Source organism: Onychostruthus taczanowskii, unplaced genomic scaffold (genome assembly GCF_017590055.1).
Source record: "Onychostruthus taczanowskii isolate IOZ18803 unplaced genomic scaffold, ASM1759005v1 scaffold43, whole genome shotgun sequence".
Taxonomy (NCBI): domain Eukaryota; kingdom Metazoa; phylum Chordata; class Aves; order Passeriformes; family Passeridae; genus Onychostruthus; species Onychostruthus taczanowskii.
Window position 1 is genome coordinate 307,449 of NW_024501792.1, and position 16,673 is coordinate 324,121.

General features: G+C 58.5%; 2 protein-coding genes across 2 annotated transcripts in view; one reads left to right on the plus strand and one right to left on the minus strand.

Moving 5' to 3' along the window:
* The first annotated feature begins 2,842 nt into the window (after window positions 1-2,842).
* LOC121340762 (5-hydroxytryptamine receptor 3A-like) lies at window positions 2,843-9,510 on the plus strand. Its single transcript, XM_041413730.1, has 9 exons — window positions 2,843-2,909; window positions 4,751-4,914; window positions 5,048-5,092; window positions 5,426-5,535; window positions 6,101-6,270; window positions 6,468-6,628; window positions 6,858-7,068; window positions 7,201-7,434; window positions 7,616-9,510. The coding sequence occupies exons 1-9, from the start codon at window positions 2,843-2,845 to the stop codon at window positions 7,912-7,914; spliced, it is 1,461 nt and encodes a 486-aa protein (XP_041269664.1). The 3' UTR covers window positions 7,915-9,510.
* Window positions 9,511-10,364: 854 nt separating this feature from the next.
* The window catches only part of ZBTB16 (zinc finger and BTB domain containing 16), a 54,150-nt gene continuing 47,841 nt past the window's right edge, over window positions 10,365-16,673 (minus strand). Inside the window, exons 4-6 of the mRNA XM_041413712.1 lie at window positions 15,935-16,105; window positions 13,573-13,740; window positions 10,365-13,312 (exon numbers count right to left, since the gene is read on the minus strand). Coding sequence (XP_041269646.1) covers window positions 13,083-13,312; window positions 13,573-13,740; window positions 15,935-16,105 — 569 coding nt within the window. The 3' untranslated portion in view covers window positions 10,365-13,082. The remainder of the gene's footprint in view (window positions 13,313-13,572; window positions 13,741-15,934; window positions 16,106-16,673) is intronic.

The window sequence follows — 16,673 nt, forward strand, 5'->3', positions numbered from 1 at the left end:
ACCTTCATGTGCTTATTATTGCCTGCCTTTAGTGGTAATGAAACAGTGGCAGAATATTGCAAACATCTGAAGGGTGTCTAATGAAAGAGAGGACTTGAAAGGAAAACACTCCCATCCCTTCTCTGGGGGATTCAAAAGCATTGGGCTCCTTCACTGGGGTGAGGATGGGCTTGGTAGCTGGAGTGGGCAATTTTTGGCTTCTCCAAGGGCCATGCAGTTTGCACCCAAGGGACAAAGCTACCAGCATCCCTAAATAAAATTAAATTAGCCAAGGGTGCCAAAACCAGCAGGCATTTGTTCTGTGCTTCGGTCTTGGAGCTGCACAAGGTGAGCCCAGAGCAGAGATCCTGTGTCCCCCGGCCCTCTGCAGTGCCCAGGGATGCCAGCAATCCCGAGCCTCCCGGAGGAGGGCTGTCCCTGGGGGCAGGGTCCTGCCTGCCCGCGGTGTTTGTTTCATGTCTCGCAGCGTTAGCGTTAAATCACAGGCAGGGTCCTGCCTGCCCGCGGTGTTGGTGTTTGTTTCATGTCTCGCAGCGTTAAATCACAGCAGACATGCAATTCGGGGAGCGCCAGGCTCCCTAATGGGCGGCCCCGGGCGCGTGATGGGGCCGGGGCCATCAGGCAGCTGTGCTGCCAGGGCTCCTTGCTGATGCTTTATTGTTTTTGACGCTCCAAACGCGCTCTGAAAGGCGAGCGCTGGCAGCCTGGAGGAGAGCTGCTTCCCTCTCCTGCCCGCTCCGCACCGGCAAGCGCCACAGCTGAGGCCTCCCTCCCTGTTCCACTGTGGTCCCCAGCCTGGCCACAGCACCCCATCCTGCACAGAGCCCAGCCATGCCCCTGCCGCAGCTCCACAGCCCCCAGCACATCCCACGGCGTGGGCTGGGAGCTGCCAAAGGACTACAGTGCATGGTGCTGCACACCCAGGACGTGGGATGAGGTCAGGTCGGGGTGAGGAGGGAATGCAGAGCATCGTTTGTGCCATCACATGTTGGGGATCTTGTGCTTGTGCCCCTGTGCTCCCCCCAGCCTCTGAAACTGCTGCTCTGGGCTAAATACCCGCCTGCCCAGCCAGGGAACGTGCTCACGTTGTGGCTGCCCCAGGAGAGAGGCCTGAGTGCCCGTCCATGGCAGTGCAGCGATGCTGCCGTGCCTGGCTGCAGCGGGGCCTGGACAGGACGCAGGGCTGCGCTGTGGGAAGCCCCAGGCGCTGAGCACTTCGATTCCCAGAAAAGCAATTACCGTGCAGCAGATTACAGGGCTAATAAAATCCCATTATGCTATTTCGGAAAGTAAATCTGATCTGGGCGCTGCCGATTGATATCAGCCGTCCCACAAAGCGTCCCGCAAGAGCCCCCGCGTGCGCGCGGAACACGAGCCACCGTAGATCACGCTAATTAGATATCCAATAACAGGAGGGCTGATAGGAACTACATTAAAATCTCTTTAAGATGAAGATGTAAAACCCGAGGGAGAAAATTCAGAGTTAACGATGCTGCAGCAGAGGCTCCACTGGAGCAGCCCACGCCCCCTTGGCCCCGTCCTGCCGGCTGCAGACGCAGGAGGCTGCAGGAGAGGGGGCAGAGCGGGGCACAGTCCCCAACACCACGGTGGCGCTGCCCGTGATTCTCATTACCCAGATTCAATAAGGGGAGAGCGCCGTGAGCTGCTGGCGCTCCCTGGGAGGTGACTTGCCAGCCACTAACGGAGCCGAGAAATCAAATTAGCCCCAGCTCTGCTCTCGCTCTCTCCCTGACACCGCTGTCGGCAGCCAACGGGGAGTTCATCAGAGCCCCGCACTAATTCTTATCTCGTTTAAGTGACTCCATGTCGGCATCTGATGCAATTTGCTCCACGCCACCGCCGCAGGCTTTGGTCCCTGGCCGCCGCTTCCCCAGGATTTCCAGCAGCTGGCAGCTTTGTGGGGGCACAGGCACCTGCAGCACGCACAAGCACAGTGCAGACATACAGGAATACAGAAGATTACAGAGCCTTAGGGTCGAGGGGAAGCCCCCCTGCCAGGCAGAGGGACACTGCCCAGCCCAAGGCTGTGATGCTGTGACATGGAGGGATGAGTGTGCAGCCTGAGCAGGGCACCCACGCAGGGGTGACACCGAGGGCCTTTTGACTCTCCGTAATACCTGAGCAGGCTTTGCCTCTAGTCTTGTTTGCTCCAAGGCGTTAAATATTTTGGGAAGCTGAAAACAGTAGGAAGAACTTTGTTTGCTGAAATTTACAACAAATGCGCATTTCTGCGGTGAAAACAGACTCCAGTATAGGCACAGGTCGGAGGGGTTGGGGGAAAGCTGCTGCCCCAGGCAGGGGTGCCAAGGGCTGGCTGCACATGCTGCCCTCACCTGCGACTGTCAGAGCCACTGTCAGAGCCACCTGACGCAGGGTGTGAAGGGGAGCCCGGTACATCCAGAGCTCCCCTCTCCCCTGCTGGTGGAAACCCACCCTGTGTCAGTGGCACGCCCCTGGGCAGGCTCCCCTCCCTGCCTCTCGGGGGGTTTCCCCATCTTTCCAGCTGCTGAGCATCTCCTGGCACCTGCAGCGCCCTCTGCCCCCATCGTGCCCCCCGCTGCACATGGGCATGATGCTCGCACCCCAAAACCCGCTGTGCCACCAGCAGGCACCTGGGCAGAGGACGGGGCAGCTCTTTGGAAGCTGGGCGGGGGTGGGCCCCACTCGCACCCTCCCAGCCTGAAACTTGATGCAGCGGGAGAGGCTGATCGCGAGATTAACTGGGCGTTCTCAAAAAGCCGACGGCGGGGGGAAAGCCACAGGAGTGCCGCCTGCCTCCCTGCTCCGCTCAGCGCTCCGCCGAGCTGCAGCCAGCGCATCCATGGTGCCCACGGCTCTCGGGGCGCTCCTGGCCCTGCTGCCGCTGGCCTCGACGCTGCAGAGCCCAGGTAAGGTGGGGGACCCGTGGGCAGGGCTGGGGAGCTGAGGCGCAGCGGGACCTTCCCAGAAAAGGCTGCTCTGCGGGGAAACCTTCGTGCTGTTGGGAAGTGACTTACCTGGGAGAGGCTGGAGCGTGGGAGAGCTCCGGTGCAGAGGCTGGAGGTGCATCCTGCCCGGGGAACACTGGCAGCAAGGTGACGTAGCCTTAGAACCCAGCTCTGCTCTCTGGGACCTTGAGGTGCTCTGGAGGGAGATCTCCAGATCATCTCTGCCTGAGAGATGCTGCCTGAGCCCCCTGCCCGATGAAGGGCTTGCTCCAATATAATGTTTAGTCCCCCTTCATAACCAAGAGCTGGGTTTTGGGCACGATGCTGTGCCTATAGTTTGTAATTGTAGCTCTGCGCAGTGCAAAATTGACAGCCAACATATTTTGTTGTTATTCCATTATTATTTTCTCATCTAATGTTCCTGGGAAATAGCACGAAAATCCTTGAGCTGTTTTGCACCAGCCCAGCTGAAAATGTTCAGCTCAAACTGACTCAAACCTCTGGATAGGTCATGTAGCTCCTGTCACCCATCTCCCAAGCCCTCTCCCACTGTTAGCACAGCTCAGGTGGCAGAAAAGGAGTGGGAGCAGTGATGTGCTCACCCTGGCAATGCTGGCCAGGAGGCAGGAAGGGCTGTGCAGACAGATCCCCATGTGTTAGGGCTGTGCCAGGGTTGTGCCGAGCTGCACCAGGTGAGTTGCTGGCACAACCCTGGCACAGATTTGGGCTGGGCAGACCAGCATGGTGTGTGGAGCAGAGGCAAAGAGCATCTGAGGTGAACCCAGCCCAGTCCTCCCTCTGCAAAGCCATTTCCCTGCTGCCAGAACATCCTGATGCAGATAGGGGTGGCGTGGATGTGAGGAGAAGGTGGAGGAGAGCAAGCACGAGCCAGCTGCCACCAGCTGCAGCAGGAAAGGTCACTTGGCCGAGCTGTGGTGATGGCAGCAGCTGTATTTCCTCCCCTCACCCTAATTGCTGCCTCATCCCCCATCTCACTGCCTCTGTTAGTTCCTGCCTGCCTGGGCGAGCCTCATGCACCCAGCTGGCTCCCCAGTACTACCACTCACGAGCAACGTCAGAGGGGCTGAGGCTGTTGCTTTTTCTTTTTTTTAAGCTTAAAATACAGATTAAAATTCCCTTCCAGTAGCTTTTCCCAAGTTCCCATAGATCTATTCCAATTAGTCTCTTTCATTATGCCAGAATTGTACTTGGGGCTGGGTGTGCTACAGAGCACAGCCACAAGTGCAGCACGGCTGCCCCGGCCCAGCTGTGGCATTCCAGGTGCCTGGCAGTGAGGACATGGTGCTGAAAGCAATTTGCCCTTGCTTGATGCTGCTGGCACCAGTGAAGGGACTGTTTTCACAGGAAGCAAACACCAAGATAGCTAACAAATGAATTTAGCATCCCGCTTCATCTCTAACCTTCACCATCTCCACCTGCTGAGCAAAGAAATGCCCCTGGCGGGAGCGAATGGTATGAAACTTTCCCAGGGGCAGTGTGTCCCTCGTGGCTCCCCGCTGCTGCTGTCCTGGCACTTGTCTAGAGAGGTGAGGGCTGGCAGCTGTGCCCTCTGAGGCTGGGGAAGGTCACGACCTGCACGGCACAGGATGCCAGTAGCATACGAGGTGATGGTTCTGGTGTCCAGGCTCGTTTCCCATCAGGATGCTCCTGTTAAAGTTGGATGGGAAACCCCAACTGGTGAGTGAGGGCAGGCAGCTGGCAGCAGCCGCAGCCCGTGGCACAGCCAGGGTGGTGGCAGGGGGAGCAGCCTCCCTTGCCCCCTTTCTCCCTCTGCTGAGCAGGCTCCCAGCGCGGGGCCGGGACCCCGGAGCCCCCCGAGCCCGCCCTGCGCCGCCTGTGCCACCACCTCCTGGCACACTACCAGAAGGGCACCCGGCCTGTGCGGGACTGGCGAACGACCACCAACGTGGCCATCGACCTCATGGTCTATGCCATCCTCAGCGTGGTGAGTCCCCTGCTCCCATCCCGCGCCTGGCCGCAGGGAGGGGAGTGGTACCTGGCGTGCAGCATGCTCCCAGCGTGCTCTGCCCATCTTCCCGAGTGTCAGCCCCCCGTTCTGACCCTTCGCATCTTCACAGGATGAGAAGGACCAGGTGCTGACCACCTACATCTGGTACAGGCAGGTGAGTAGCCACGAAACCTCACTCCTTCCCTGCTGGCCCCCCTCGGGGTCCAGCACCCCCAAACCCCCGTGTTTTCCTGTGAGAGGAGTGTGCAGTCCTGCAGGAGAGCCGTGGGGGGAAACATCCTGGGGGCTGGCGAGGCCTCTGTAGCACATGCACCCCACGGCTCAGCTTTCATGCTCCCTGCTTTGCACTGCTGGCTGCTGTGCAAGCTGAAGGATCACTCTTCCCTCCCTCCCACGGGTGGGAAGCTTGCCTGGGGCTAGCCTGGGGTCTGTGTGCTGGCAGAGTGGAAGGACCTCACCCACCAAGTCCCCTCTCCATTGTCCCCAGCACTGGACAGACGAGTTCCTCAAGTGGGACCCAGCTCACTTCGACAACCTGACGCAGATCTCCCTCCCTGTAGAGAGCATCTGGGTGCCCGACATCCTCATCAACGAGTTGTGAGTGCAGCCAAAGTCTCCAGGGACACGGGCTGGGGCTGGGACTCCTCACCCACCACGGGCACGTACCCTCCTGTGCTTTGTATTCCTGGCACAGAGCTGGCAGCCTCCCCACATCGGGGAGCTGCAGATGGGGATTGGCTCTGCAGCTGGGCCATTTCCAATGCTGGCTAACCACAACCATCAGTAATTACCCTCACTGTGCTGGGGGTGAGATCCAGATATCAGGAGAAAGGCTTTGTGAAGACAGTACAATGCCAGGGCAGCTGCAGAGCTGCTGGCCCTTCCCGTGGAGCTATCTGGTGTCCTTCCCACTCCGTGGGGATTTAAGGTGCTCCCAGTGCTTCCTAAGGGCTCTGGAACTTCTCAGGCTGGGAGAAGGAAGCAGTCTGGGCAGTGCAGAGGTGATGCGAGGCAGAAATGCCTGCAAGGGTATTACCAAAAAAGCAGAACAGGAGGCAAATCCCTGGCTCTTGGGCAGTTCCCCCCTGAAATTCCACTTGGCAGAAGGAAGCCCTGCCCAGAGTGCTCTCCAGCCCACATCTCTGTCCCTCCTGTCCCTCAGTGTGGATGTTGGAAAGTCCCCACACGTCCCCTACGTTTACGTCAGCCATCACGGGGAGGTGCAGAACCTCAAACCCATCCAGGTGATGACTTCCTGCAGCCTGGACATCTACAACTTCCCCTTCGACATCCAGAACTGCTCTCTCACCTTCACCAGCTGGCTGCACCACGGTGAGTGCCGGGCGGTGCACGGCCGGGGGGCTCGGGGGCGGCAGGGGCCGTGCTGGCCGCAGCTCCGTGCAGAAGGCAGCTCGTCCCTCTAGATGGCCCCAGCGGATCGGGGAAGCGTGCGGGGAGGGCAGGCACCGCCAGCTGCCGGCGCTTCGGGCGGGGTGCCCCCAGTTCCGAGCTCTCCTCTGCCCCCCCAGTTCGTGATATCAACCTCTCGCTGTGGCGTCAGCCGGAGCTCCTCAAGTTCGACCGAAGTGTCTTCATGAACCAGGGCGAGTGGGAGCTGCTCTACGTCCTCAGCCACTTCCAGGAGTTCAGTGTCAAGAGCAGTGACAGCTACGCTGAGATGAAGTTCTATGTAAGAGCCTCGGCCCCGTGTTTCTCGGGGATGTGGCACGAGGGAGGGGACTTGCCCCATCCCTGTCGCTGCTCTGTGCTGCAGCTCCTGCCTGCAGGTGGGAGGCTCCTGCTAGTGAGCCCTTCCTCACCTTAGTGCCCCCCACCATCCTCACCTGCCCTGGCAAAGAGCCACACCAGCCGAAGGCCTCATTTCACCCTTCACAGCCTTTTCTGTCTCTGTCCTGCAGGTAGTCATCCGCAGACGCCCCCTCTTCTACACGGTCAGCCTGCTGCTCCCCAGCATCTTCCTGATGGTTATGGACATTGTGGGCTTCTACCTGCCTCCCCACAGCGGTGAGAGGGTCTCTTTCAAGATCACTCTCCTGCTGGGCTACTCGGTTTTCCTCATTATTGTATCTGACACGCTGCCAGCCACGGCCGTCGGCACCCCGTTGATAGGTACGCTGCTTCTCCCACCCAGCTGCCACGGCAGCTGTGGGCAGGGACCACAGGGCCCTGAGAGCTGAGCAGGGAGGGTTTGCTCTGTGCACCAGCCTTTGCAGGTCACTCACCTCACTGATGCCTCTGCAGGCATCTACTTTGTGGTGTGCATGGCGCTGCTCGTCATCAGCCTGACAGAGACCATCCTGATTGTGCACCTGGTGCACAAGCAAGACCTGCAGCCCCACGTCCCTGAGTGGGTGAAACGCCTGCTGCTGGAGAGAGCCACCATCCTGCTCTGTATCCGGGACAGGAAGAAATTGAGCCAAAGCAGGATGCAAAGCTTGGACACCTCCAGGCAGGTGGAGAACAATGACAGCACAGGTAAGGGTGGCACAGAGGGGGCCTGAAGGAGTCTAGGTGCTCTGTAGCCATCTACACCTACATAGCCATTCTTTGCATGGTGAACTGGGTGCCTGGGTGAACTGGGTGCCTAGTTCACCCTCACAAATCCCAGTTCTCTGTCTAAATAGGTTTTTCACATTTGCTTCTCTTGATCCCTCAGCCAAGCCGACCCCCTATGTCTGTGAGGACCCCCGGGAGTGCGGGGCAGTGGGGGGCACGAGGTCTGCACTGGCCTTTGCTGGCCGGGCGGAGGGCTCAGCAGCCCTGCAGGAGGTCCTGCGTGAGACCACGGCTATCCGCCAGCTCCTGGAGAAACGGGAGGAATTCCGCGACGTCGCCCGTGAGTGGCTGCAAGTGGGCTACGTGTTGGATGTCCTGCTGTTCCGGGTGTACCTGGCAGCCGTCCTGGCCTACAGCATCACCCTGGGCACCCTCTGGTCGGTGTGGAGGGATGCTTGAGCAGGGCCCGTTGTTCAGGGAGACGGGGGACCTCACCCAGGTGGGTTCTCCCTGGCTCTGGGACTCGCCGGTGTCTGTCCACCCAGGCGGGCGCATCCCTCAGGTCCCTCAGCTCCGCAGCGGAAGGCGGAGCTGAGCAGGAGCCCCCAGGACCCCATGACCTTGCCCAAACCTCTCTCCACGCTTCCCCTGCCAACCCCGGAGCGCCTCCGGCCCGGCCCGGCCCCGGCCGCGGTTTCAGCACCGCGGACAGCGGCCCCGCCGCCGGCCCCGCCGCCTCCCGACCCGGGGTCCCCCTGCCCCGGGGGATCCCCACCGCCCCGGGGGTCCCGCTGTTCTCGGCTCCGCTACCCCTCACCCCGGCTGCTGCCTTTGTATCCTACCCCGGGCCCCCGGCATGCTTGCCCAGCAGATCCCACCATGCTTGTGCTCAGCTGTTTTAGCAAGGGACCCCGTGTCAAACGGGATGGCAACGGGAAGGACTCCGTGAGCACGCGGGACTGGGAGAGATGCGCGGGGGCAGGACTGCCATCACAGCCCAGTAGGTCCCAGCTCCAGCTGTCATCTGCCCCTGCAAGGACAGAGGCACAAGGTGAAGAGAAGAGGAAAGTGCTGCAGATGCCATAAGGGCCATCCCATGTTCTAGGAGCATCTCTGCATATGCAGGTGATGGGGCACAGGTGGGTTGGCACCACCTGGCTCTCATGCATCTGCCCTCAAACCCATCAACCCCAGAGCAAGACTCCCACTCACCATCTCAGAGCCATCACCTGCAGGAAAACTTACCTCTGAGTGACGGGGGCTGAGGACGGGTGGAGTGGGCTCCTGCCAGCGCCGGCCCGCACTAATGCGCTGATGGTCTGTAAGTGGCTGCCTATTGATGAGGTGTCCAGTTAAAGAGTTCGTGAGACACTAAATCAGCCCATTGATCCTGCCGAGATCGATGGTGCTACAGACCTGATCAGTGCAGCGGGCAATTAACACCCTCTGGAATGAGCTGCCTTCGTGTAACATCAAACGCTCCAACAGACAAATCCAATGGGGCCATTGACCCGGGTGTGTGATGCCACCCAGCCCATGTGTTTGACGAGGATACTGGGCAGCAAGACTCCTGGGCCAGCCTTGCCATCCCTCTCTTGCCCACCGTGACCCTGATGTCCCCCAAGGCTGCACTGCAAGATGCTCATCTATGCCGCTGTATCCCATTGAATGTTTTGGTCCTTGTCCTCCCTGTGCTAGGAAGCCATCATGCACCCAACCTAACCCCCTCAAGAAGCTCAGCAGTCCTTTTCCCTGGAAGGACAGGCTGCCTATCCTCGAGGAAAGATTGATTCTCCCCTTGCCCTCTTGCTACTTTGGGAAGTGCTGCATGTGGAAAAAAGTTCCAGGCATCTGAGAGAAGCCTGGATTTTCCTCTTTAAAAAAAAAAAAATCAATAAATCTGAATCTAATCTCCTAATAAAGGTTTAATGAGGACATAATGTTGATGGAACAGAACATTGTTGCAGCATAATCGCTCCCAGCTGCTGTGCGAGCGTGCACACAAAGGCCCGGTCCTGCCGCGATTTCCCCGTGGTTGTGACGGCGCCTTTGTGCCAGGCTTTGCCTCCCTTCTCGTGGGGCGCTGCGGCCCGCAGGTTGATCACAGCAGGACCGCCTCTGCTTGCCCGAACCTGGACCCAAGTTCCCCACCGCTTGCCCAAAGCCTCGCTGGGGGCACTGGGGGAGGCAGCAGCACCATCAGCACCTTGGGAGGGACACGCAGCCCCTCAGACCTGCTGGGTGCTGGGCAGGGGATGAGCCCGGCCTTGGCACCGGCACATGCCATCCATCCCTGCGAAAAACTGAACGATGCTGTGCCCTTGGCGACTCCAGCTGTGCTCTAAGAGATGCCTGATGGCACCGCCAGGCCAAGCGTGGGGCGCAGGCAGGGCCGGCTGTGCTGGCAGCCCCCGCCTGGCCCGGCTGCAGCGCGGTGCTGTGCGGTTTGCCACAGCACAAAGGAGAGCAGGCGCTGCCGTTAATGTAGTCAGTAAATAAATAAAGGAGGGCTTAAGCTTAGTGTACAGCAATCAGTCGGGAACTACAGGATAATTAACGCAGCGGGGGGCCGGACGGCTCTGCAGGCAGGTTTAAATGAACGAGTTCACTTTCATTGAGGCAAACTTGCTCTGCTCCCTGGTGAGCCACATGGGCAGGCAGGCAGCGTGCTGTGGATGCTCCCTGCCCACGGGGACACTGACATTCCAGGGAGACCCCCTCGCCCACTGGGGTCGGTTTAGGGATAGGACCTCCTCAATTTCCCCCTCAAAGCAGGCACCCCCAAACTCACGTACTGTGGGTACCCCCACGGCTCACCCCAAGCTGGTGGGATCCATCCTTCCTCCACCTCCGCCTATTCCTCCTCCTCCTCCTCCTCTTGATGGGCACAGGAATGGGAGACAGCAGGCTGAGACAACGGAATTAACTTTATTGGTTGTTCTTTTGTTTTCTAACTGCAGATTCAAGGTATACAACTGAACATTGCTATTTTCCTTATGAGACTTATAAATAAAAATACAAAAAATGTTCACTACAAAAAAATCTACCGTTAGTAGGATGTAAAAAATATTCTCTTTGCTATAGAAGGCACGAACTTCACTTAGTGACACATGGAGAGAAAAAAACCTGCAGCAGTATATTCTTCTTTTTTTTTTTGTCTTTTTTTTTTTTTTTCCTCTGTCAGAAACACTGAAGTCTTACAAAGAAATGCATCTGAATCTACACAGGACGAAGGCAGATGCGGAGAGCTGCAACTAGGAGACACCACAACTGTTTTGTTTTTTTTTTTTTCTTTTTCTTTTTCTTTATTTTTCAGGAAACTTTTAGCTAACGGCATCTGTGGCTAGAGGACAGAAAGAGGACTCGCAAGCAGAACCGCAGGGGAGCGAACGGGCGAGACAGGAAAAGTCGTACAAAAAATAGGAGCCGATAGATACTCTGAGAAAACCAAAGGGGAACTTGGGCACCTTCTGCGCCCGGGCTCAGAGAGGTGCTGAGGTAGACGGAACGAGGACAGCGACGGACCCGAACCACGAGCGGCAACACAGAGCAACGGGACGGGCAGGCGGGCGCTCACGACACTGACAACAAGCCAGGGGAGAGGGAGCCCGGGACCACGGGGCCCCGTGCGGCGCTTGGTCCTCACTGCTATGATACACATATATATACTTACAAATATATATATGGAGGGGTGGCGGGGGCTGCGCCACAGCCAACAGCGCGGGGACGCGCGCCCGGGATACAGCAGCATCGCTCCAATGCTGACCCCAACACTGTTGCGGTGGGGGCTGTGTCTCTGAGGGAGAGGGATGGTGGGATGGAAGGGGAGGTTAAAGCAAAAAAAAAAAAAAAAGCCACATGAGCTCGGCCACGTGCTCCACGGCACCCGCGTCTGGCAGCGCCAGGACACCACGGGGACCTGCCGTGCACACGCCAGAAATTGCAGCAACTTTCTGTGTGAAAGAACTGTTTTCTCTCTCTCTTTTTTTTTTTTTTTTAATATTTTTTCTGGTTTTTTTTTTTCTTAGGCACAACAATTAAACGAGCCGTTCTCCACAGTCACATCCCGGATTGTACAGCAGCGGTGTCCGCCCTGCGCAGAGCAGTCCCACGCGCGGCGGCAAAGCCGGACTGGGGCGCGAGGGAGGGTGCTGCTCCCGCAGCCGTATCCCTGCTTGGCACCAGGAGAGGTGGGAAGGGCACCCCAAACCCAGAGGGGCCATCAGTGTCCCTCCAAACTGTAGCCAGACACTGTCCCACCCTGCCCCCCCCCCCCCCCCCCCAGAGCTCCTTTTCCCCCCCCTTTTCACCCAAACGCAGCAAAACGACAAAAAAAGAACCGTGGGATGGAACCACCAAGCCCGCGGCTGCGCAGGAGAAACACAACAAAAACGAACACAAGAGGTAGCTTCAGAACCAACACCCCCAGCCCCACGGGGCCAGGCAAAAAATACCAGTTTTGGTAAGGATAATGCACAACAGGAGGCTGGCAGGGACACCAGTGCCCCACCACCACTCCACCACCAATGCTGGGCACGTGGCTGGTGCACCCCAGCCATGCCACCCCCTGTCCCTCCCAAATCAATAAAAGCTCATGAGGTCACAAAAAAATGAGGTAATTTCAAGTAAAATGTGCTAAACGCGGAAATATTCCAAAAGAAAGTTCAAAAAAACCCAAACAAAAAGCAAAAAAAGCGGCGAGCAAAGCCGCCTGCCACGGAGCACCCCTTACTTGTGGGCTCCTGCGGCTGAGGGCTGGGCAAAAAACCCCACACTTGGCACCTTCCAGGTGCCCCAAATCAGCAGAAGAAAAGAGGATCCCAGCATTTGGAGTGACGCCACATGCTAACAGCTCTAACACTGCCACTGACTGCATATCACCAAACCAACTGCATCTCCCCATGGGGGGCTTCACCCTTGCCCCGGGAAGGCAGGGAAGGAGGGAGAAATGCATAGAGAGGTCTTTGGTCATGGGGAGAGCAGCAGCCTCCTGTGCCCCTGAGCCCACCTGGACACCAGGCAACACCTCAAGGCAGCCTGACTCACAGCTGGCTCCCTGTCCCAAACACCCTCCTCTGGCCAGGATCCCCCCAGGACACTCTTGCCAAAGCACTTGTGGCTCACAGGGCACTGTGTTCTCCTGCCTGTGATGCCGCAGCCTGGGAGCATGAGAACCTGCCAGAATGGGGCCCAAGCCCCACACAGGAGCTCAGGTCCTCTGCAGGGCATCCACGGCAGGGTCTATGCAGTGACAGGACACCAGGAATTAAAGCCTTCCCAGAGCACTAGCTGTACACACACTTTCAGCCTCTTTCCTGCATGGTCTTCCCAGCAGCACCAGTGGCCAATGCCAAGGGCGACGGAGGGCCTGGCTGGGGGTTGCAAAGGGTGAAATCTGCCCTGCAGCAAGGGTGAAAGGGCAGCAGGCGCACAAGCAGCTGGGACAGCAGTGTGGATGGGGCTGGAGACGGTGCGTGCCTCGGTCCGGCATGAGCTGCAGGATCCTTCCGGCGAGAAGAAACGAATGAGAACTGAAAACAAACAAGGCCATGGATGCTGCGGGTTTGGTGGGAATTTTTTTGCCCAGTCATCTGCCAATTGGCCCTGCTGCCCCTCTGCCTCCTCCCTTAGACGTAGCAGAGGTAGAGATAGGTCTTCTCTATCCGCCAGTCAGTGGGGATCTCCTCTGGTTTGTGGCCCTTCATGTGCTTCTGCATGGCGGAGAGGCTGGGGCAGTACTCCAGGCAGATGGTGCACTGGTAAGGGGAAGCGCCATTGTGGGTCCGAAGGTGTTTGATCATGGCCGAGTAGTCCCGGGAGCGCTGGTGGCACAGCTTGCACTCGAAGGGCTTCTCACCTGTGGGATATGGGGTGTCAGTGGGGGCCGGGGGCCTCCAGGTGCCCACCAACCGCCCAGCATCGACGCTGCCGCAGCGGGCACGGCCGATAACCACGTAATGAACAGCAGAACCGACGTGATTATTGATCCCCCATTTACAATTGTTACGTGCCGGCGCGTCCAGGGGGTCGTCATCCCTGGCTGCCACCCTGGTCCACGTGCCAGCCTTTCCACCTGGTCTGTCATTGCCAGCCTCACCACAGACACCCAGCACGTACCTGTGTGGACTCGGTAGTGGGTCTCCAGCTGGTGCTTGAGGCTGAACTTCTTGCCACAGCCGTTGCACTCGTAGGGCTTCTCACCGGTGTGGATGCGCTTGTGGCCCTTCAGCGTGCTCTCGTCCCGGAAGCAGCTGCCGCAGAACTCGCACTCGTAGGGGTGGTCGCCTGCAAGCACACGTGGGGGTGAGGGCTGCTGTGCCAACCAAAACCAGCTCCCCAGCCTTTTTACCCCGGGCAGCCATCCTGAGGACAGAGCGTCCCGGTCTCCCCGGTGTGCCGGTCCCTTCATGCACAGATCTTCATGTACAGAGGGGATGCTCGGGTCCGCGGCACGGTAGAGAGACCGCAGTGTGCTGCAACCCTCCCGCCACCAATTTCCAGGTTTTTCACCCAGCAGCACCAGCACAGACCCAGCCCTGGGCATCTCCCACACTCTGGACCAGGCAGCTGATAAATGAACTCTGGTTTGGCACCAAAGGCGGAATGATTTGAAGGAAAGGTGAGGGCTCCAGCTACTTATTTATTACAGCCGTGAAGGCAAGGACAATAAAGATAGATTGATCGTCCGAGACTTTGTTCATGAATATTTAAATATTACTGATTTGTCTTGTCACTGTAATTACAATTTCTCTGTGCCGCATATCCTACAAGCACAGTTTATGGTAAAGAATGGCGAACTGTATTTCACTTGTCCTGCTGCAGATGTGCGGAGCTGCCAAGCGTGTAATGTTCCCCGCATTTCATACATTTTCTTCAGCTGTGAAGGCTTAAGTCATCCACAATGACCTACGTTTTTTCATTATCCCCGTGTCAAACTGCACTCGTGCCTGGGCATAAATTGTCCTTCTCGTTATATACTCACATGCCTGTGCTTTTGCTTCCTCTTTAAAATGATATTTTACTCTCTCCCCATTTGCCGCAGCCCAGTTCTGCGGCCCCTCGCCCCTCCCGCAGCTGCTGCCTGGGCACCTGGGGGAGGAGGATGCTGGGGATGCAGCTCGGAGCCCCCTCCAAAGGCAACGCAGGCGGTGCCTGTGGGCTGTTGTTGACTTTCCCCTGCCTGTGGGCTGCTGTTGACTTTCCCCTCCCCATGCCCAGTTCCGAACTGCCACTTTGGCTTTTGATCCTCCAGTCAAAGACAGCAATTTTTCAGCCAGAGGCAGCCAGCATTTCCACCCGCCCACTTTTCAGGGGAGCCTGAGCCCACGGAGCACCCTGGCCCTGGGACAAGAGGGAGCATCCTGCAGCTGTGCAGGATGGCACCACATGGCACGATTAAACGCTCCTAAAGCGCCGATGATCCCAGTGTTTTTTCACGGCCGGGAGCCACTAAAGCGGCAGAGGTTGGGGTGGGACACGCGCAGCCCGACCCGCAGCCCAGGTCACCGGATTACTGGCTATAAATAGCTCCAGCACTCAGCATTAACATGCTTATCATCGACACAGGATTCCCATTTCCCACATCGGGACCCCTAGCCCACGTGTGGGTCTGGCAGCTGCCAGCCACAGGCTGGACAGAGCGACCCTCCGTGACGCCACCCGCGCAACCCCCAGCGGCCACCCTTACGTAATTTTGGAGATTGTGTGCATGCCCCCTGCCTGACAAGAGAAAGAAGGGGCATCCCTCCTCAGGATACATTTTGTTCCCTGTCAGCAACAGCAGTGGTGTCAAGGAGGGCGCATGAGCCTCGCTCTTGTGTGGGCAAAGGATGGGTGAGGAATGCTTCACCCAGGCAGCTGTGACCTTGCACGCACCTGTTCATCCCCCAGGTTGATTTCACCTGGGGGGATTTCACCCAGCTCTTTCAGGGGTGTTTTGTGACCGGCGCTGATGATGTGGCCAGGACCACGGAGCTGCCCAGGGATGCCGTCGGAGGAGCTGAGGACACGGCGCGGGCGCTTTGAGGACACGGCGTAAGGCGGCCAAGCCGCGCTCTCCCGCTCGGCAATCCCGAGCCCTGCCCCGGTGGGGCCGCGGCAGCACCAGCTACACGTAGCGCAGGTCGCCCTAATCCCATTAGGGCCGAGCACCAGCTGATTATGTGCATCTACCGCCGTAAGCTGATGAGGCGGATATGATCGCACACCCCCTAAGAAGGTCACGTGCCACCTCAGACCAGATCAACTTATTACACGCAGCTTTGTGGTTTTTTTTTTTTCTTTCCTGTTTTGTTTTTCAAATCCAAGCCGCTTCAGCCAGCTCCCTTTCCTGTTCTGTTTTTCAAATCCAAGCCGCTTCAGCCAGCTCCACGCTTTTTTAATACAAATCACCTTTCCTCCCCCTGTTTCTTTTTCCCGCCCGGGGAAGGAGCGCGTCCCGGCCGCCCCAGCCCGGGTCCCCGCGGCGGTGCCCCCGTACCTGTGTGCGAGCGCAGGTGCCTCTTGAGCGCGGTGTGGCTGGGGAAGGTGCGGTTGCACTCGCTGCAGATGTAGCTGCGCACCCCGGCGTGCACCTCCATGTGCTGCTGCAGGGCGCTCTGCGTCTGGAACCGCTTGCCGCACAGCAGGCAGAAAACGGCCATGTCTGTACCTGTGCGAGAGGGAGAGACCCCCTTAGGCGCTGCCTGGCACCCGGCCCCCCGCCCCAGCACCCCGCTGTGCGGGGGTCCCCACTCCCACGTGGCAGCAGGGGTGCTCGGGCAGCAGAAGGGACCCCAAGAGCTGCAGGGCTTTGGGTGTCTTTGGGAGTCCCTGGCCGCCCTGACCCTGCTGACACGGGCCCGCTGAGGTTGCTCTTATTGCACTGCAGGCAGCTGGGAGCCCTGGCGATGCCGAGGGACGCCCAAACACAAGGCAGCTGTTGGGTGATCACTGCATCCCCACACACCTCTGAGAGCTGCTGAGCTCAGACCTTGTGATGCCCAGGGGAAAGGGGACCCCAAGGAGCGCCCCATGAAGCTGCCCTGGGGAGCAGGAGGCAGGACGTGAGAGGGGGACGTGCCCACCCCTCGTGCTGTGTGTGGCCCCGAGCCCCAGGGCAGATCCGAGCTCCGTACCATCGCTCTTGGGCACAAACCTGGCTGCAGCAACACAACAGGGACAAAACCCCAACCCAGGTGCTTGTACCCTGTCCATAAACATCTCAGACCTCTAACCAT

Bases quoted from the DNA above. Each gene is read 5' to 3' on its own strand.
- LOC121340762 (XM_041413730.1), top strand. From the start codon at position 2,843: ATGGTGCCCACGGCTCTCGGGGCGCTCCTGGCCCTGCTGCCGCTGGCC. The intron at 5,536-6,100 runs GTGAGTGCAGCC...CCTGTCCCTCAG, and splicing joins GACATCCTCATCAACGAGTT to TGTGGATGTTGGAAAGTCCC. The intron at 6,271-6,467 runs GTGAGTGCCGGG...CTGCCCCCCCAG, and splicing joins CACCAGCTGGCTGCACCACG to TTCGTGATATCAACCTCTCG.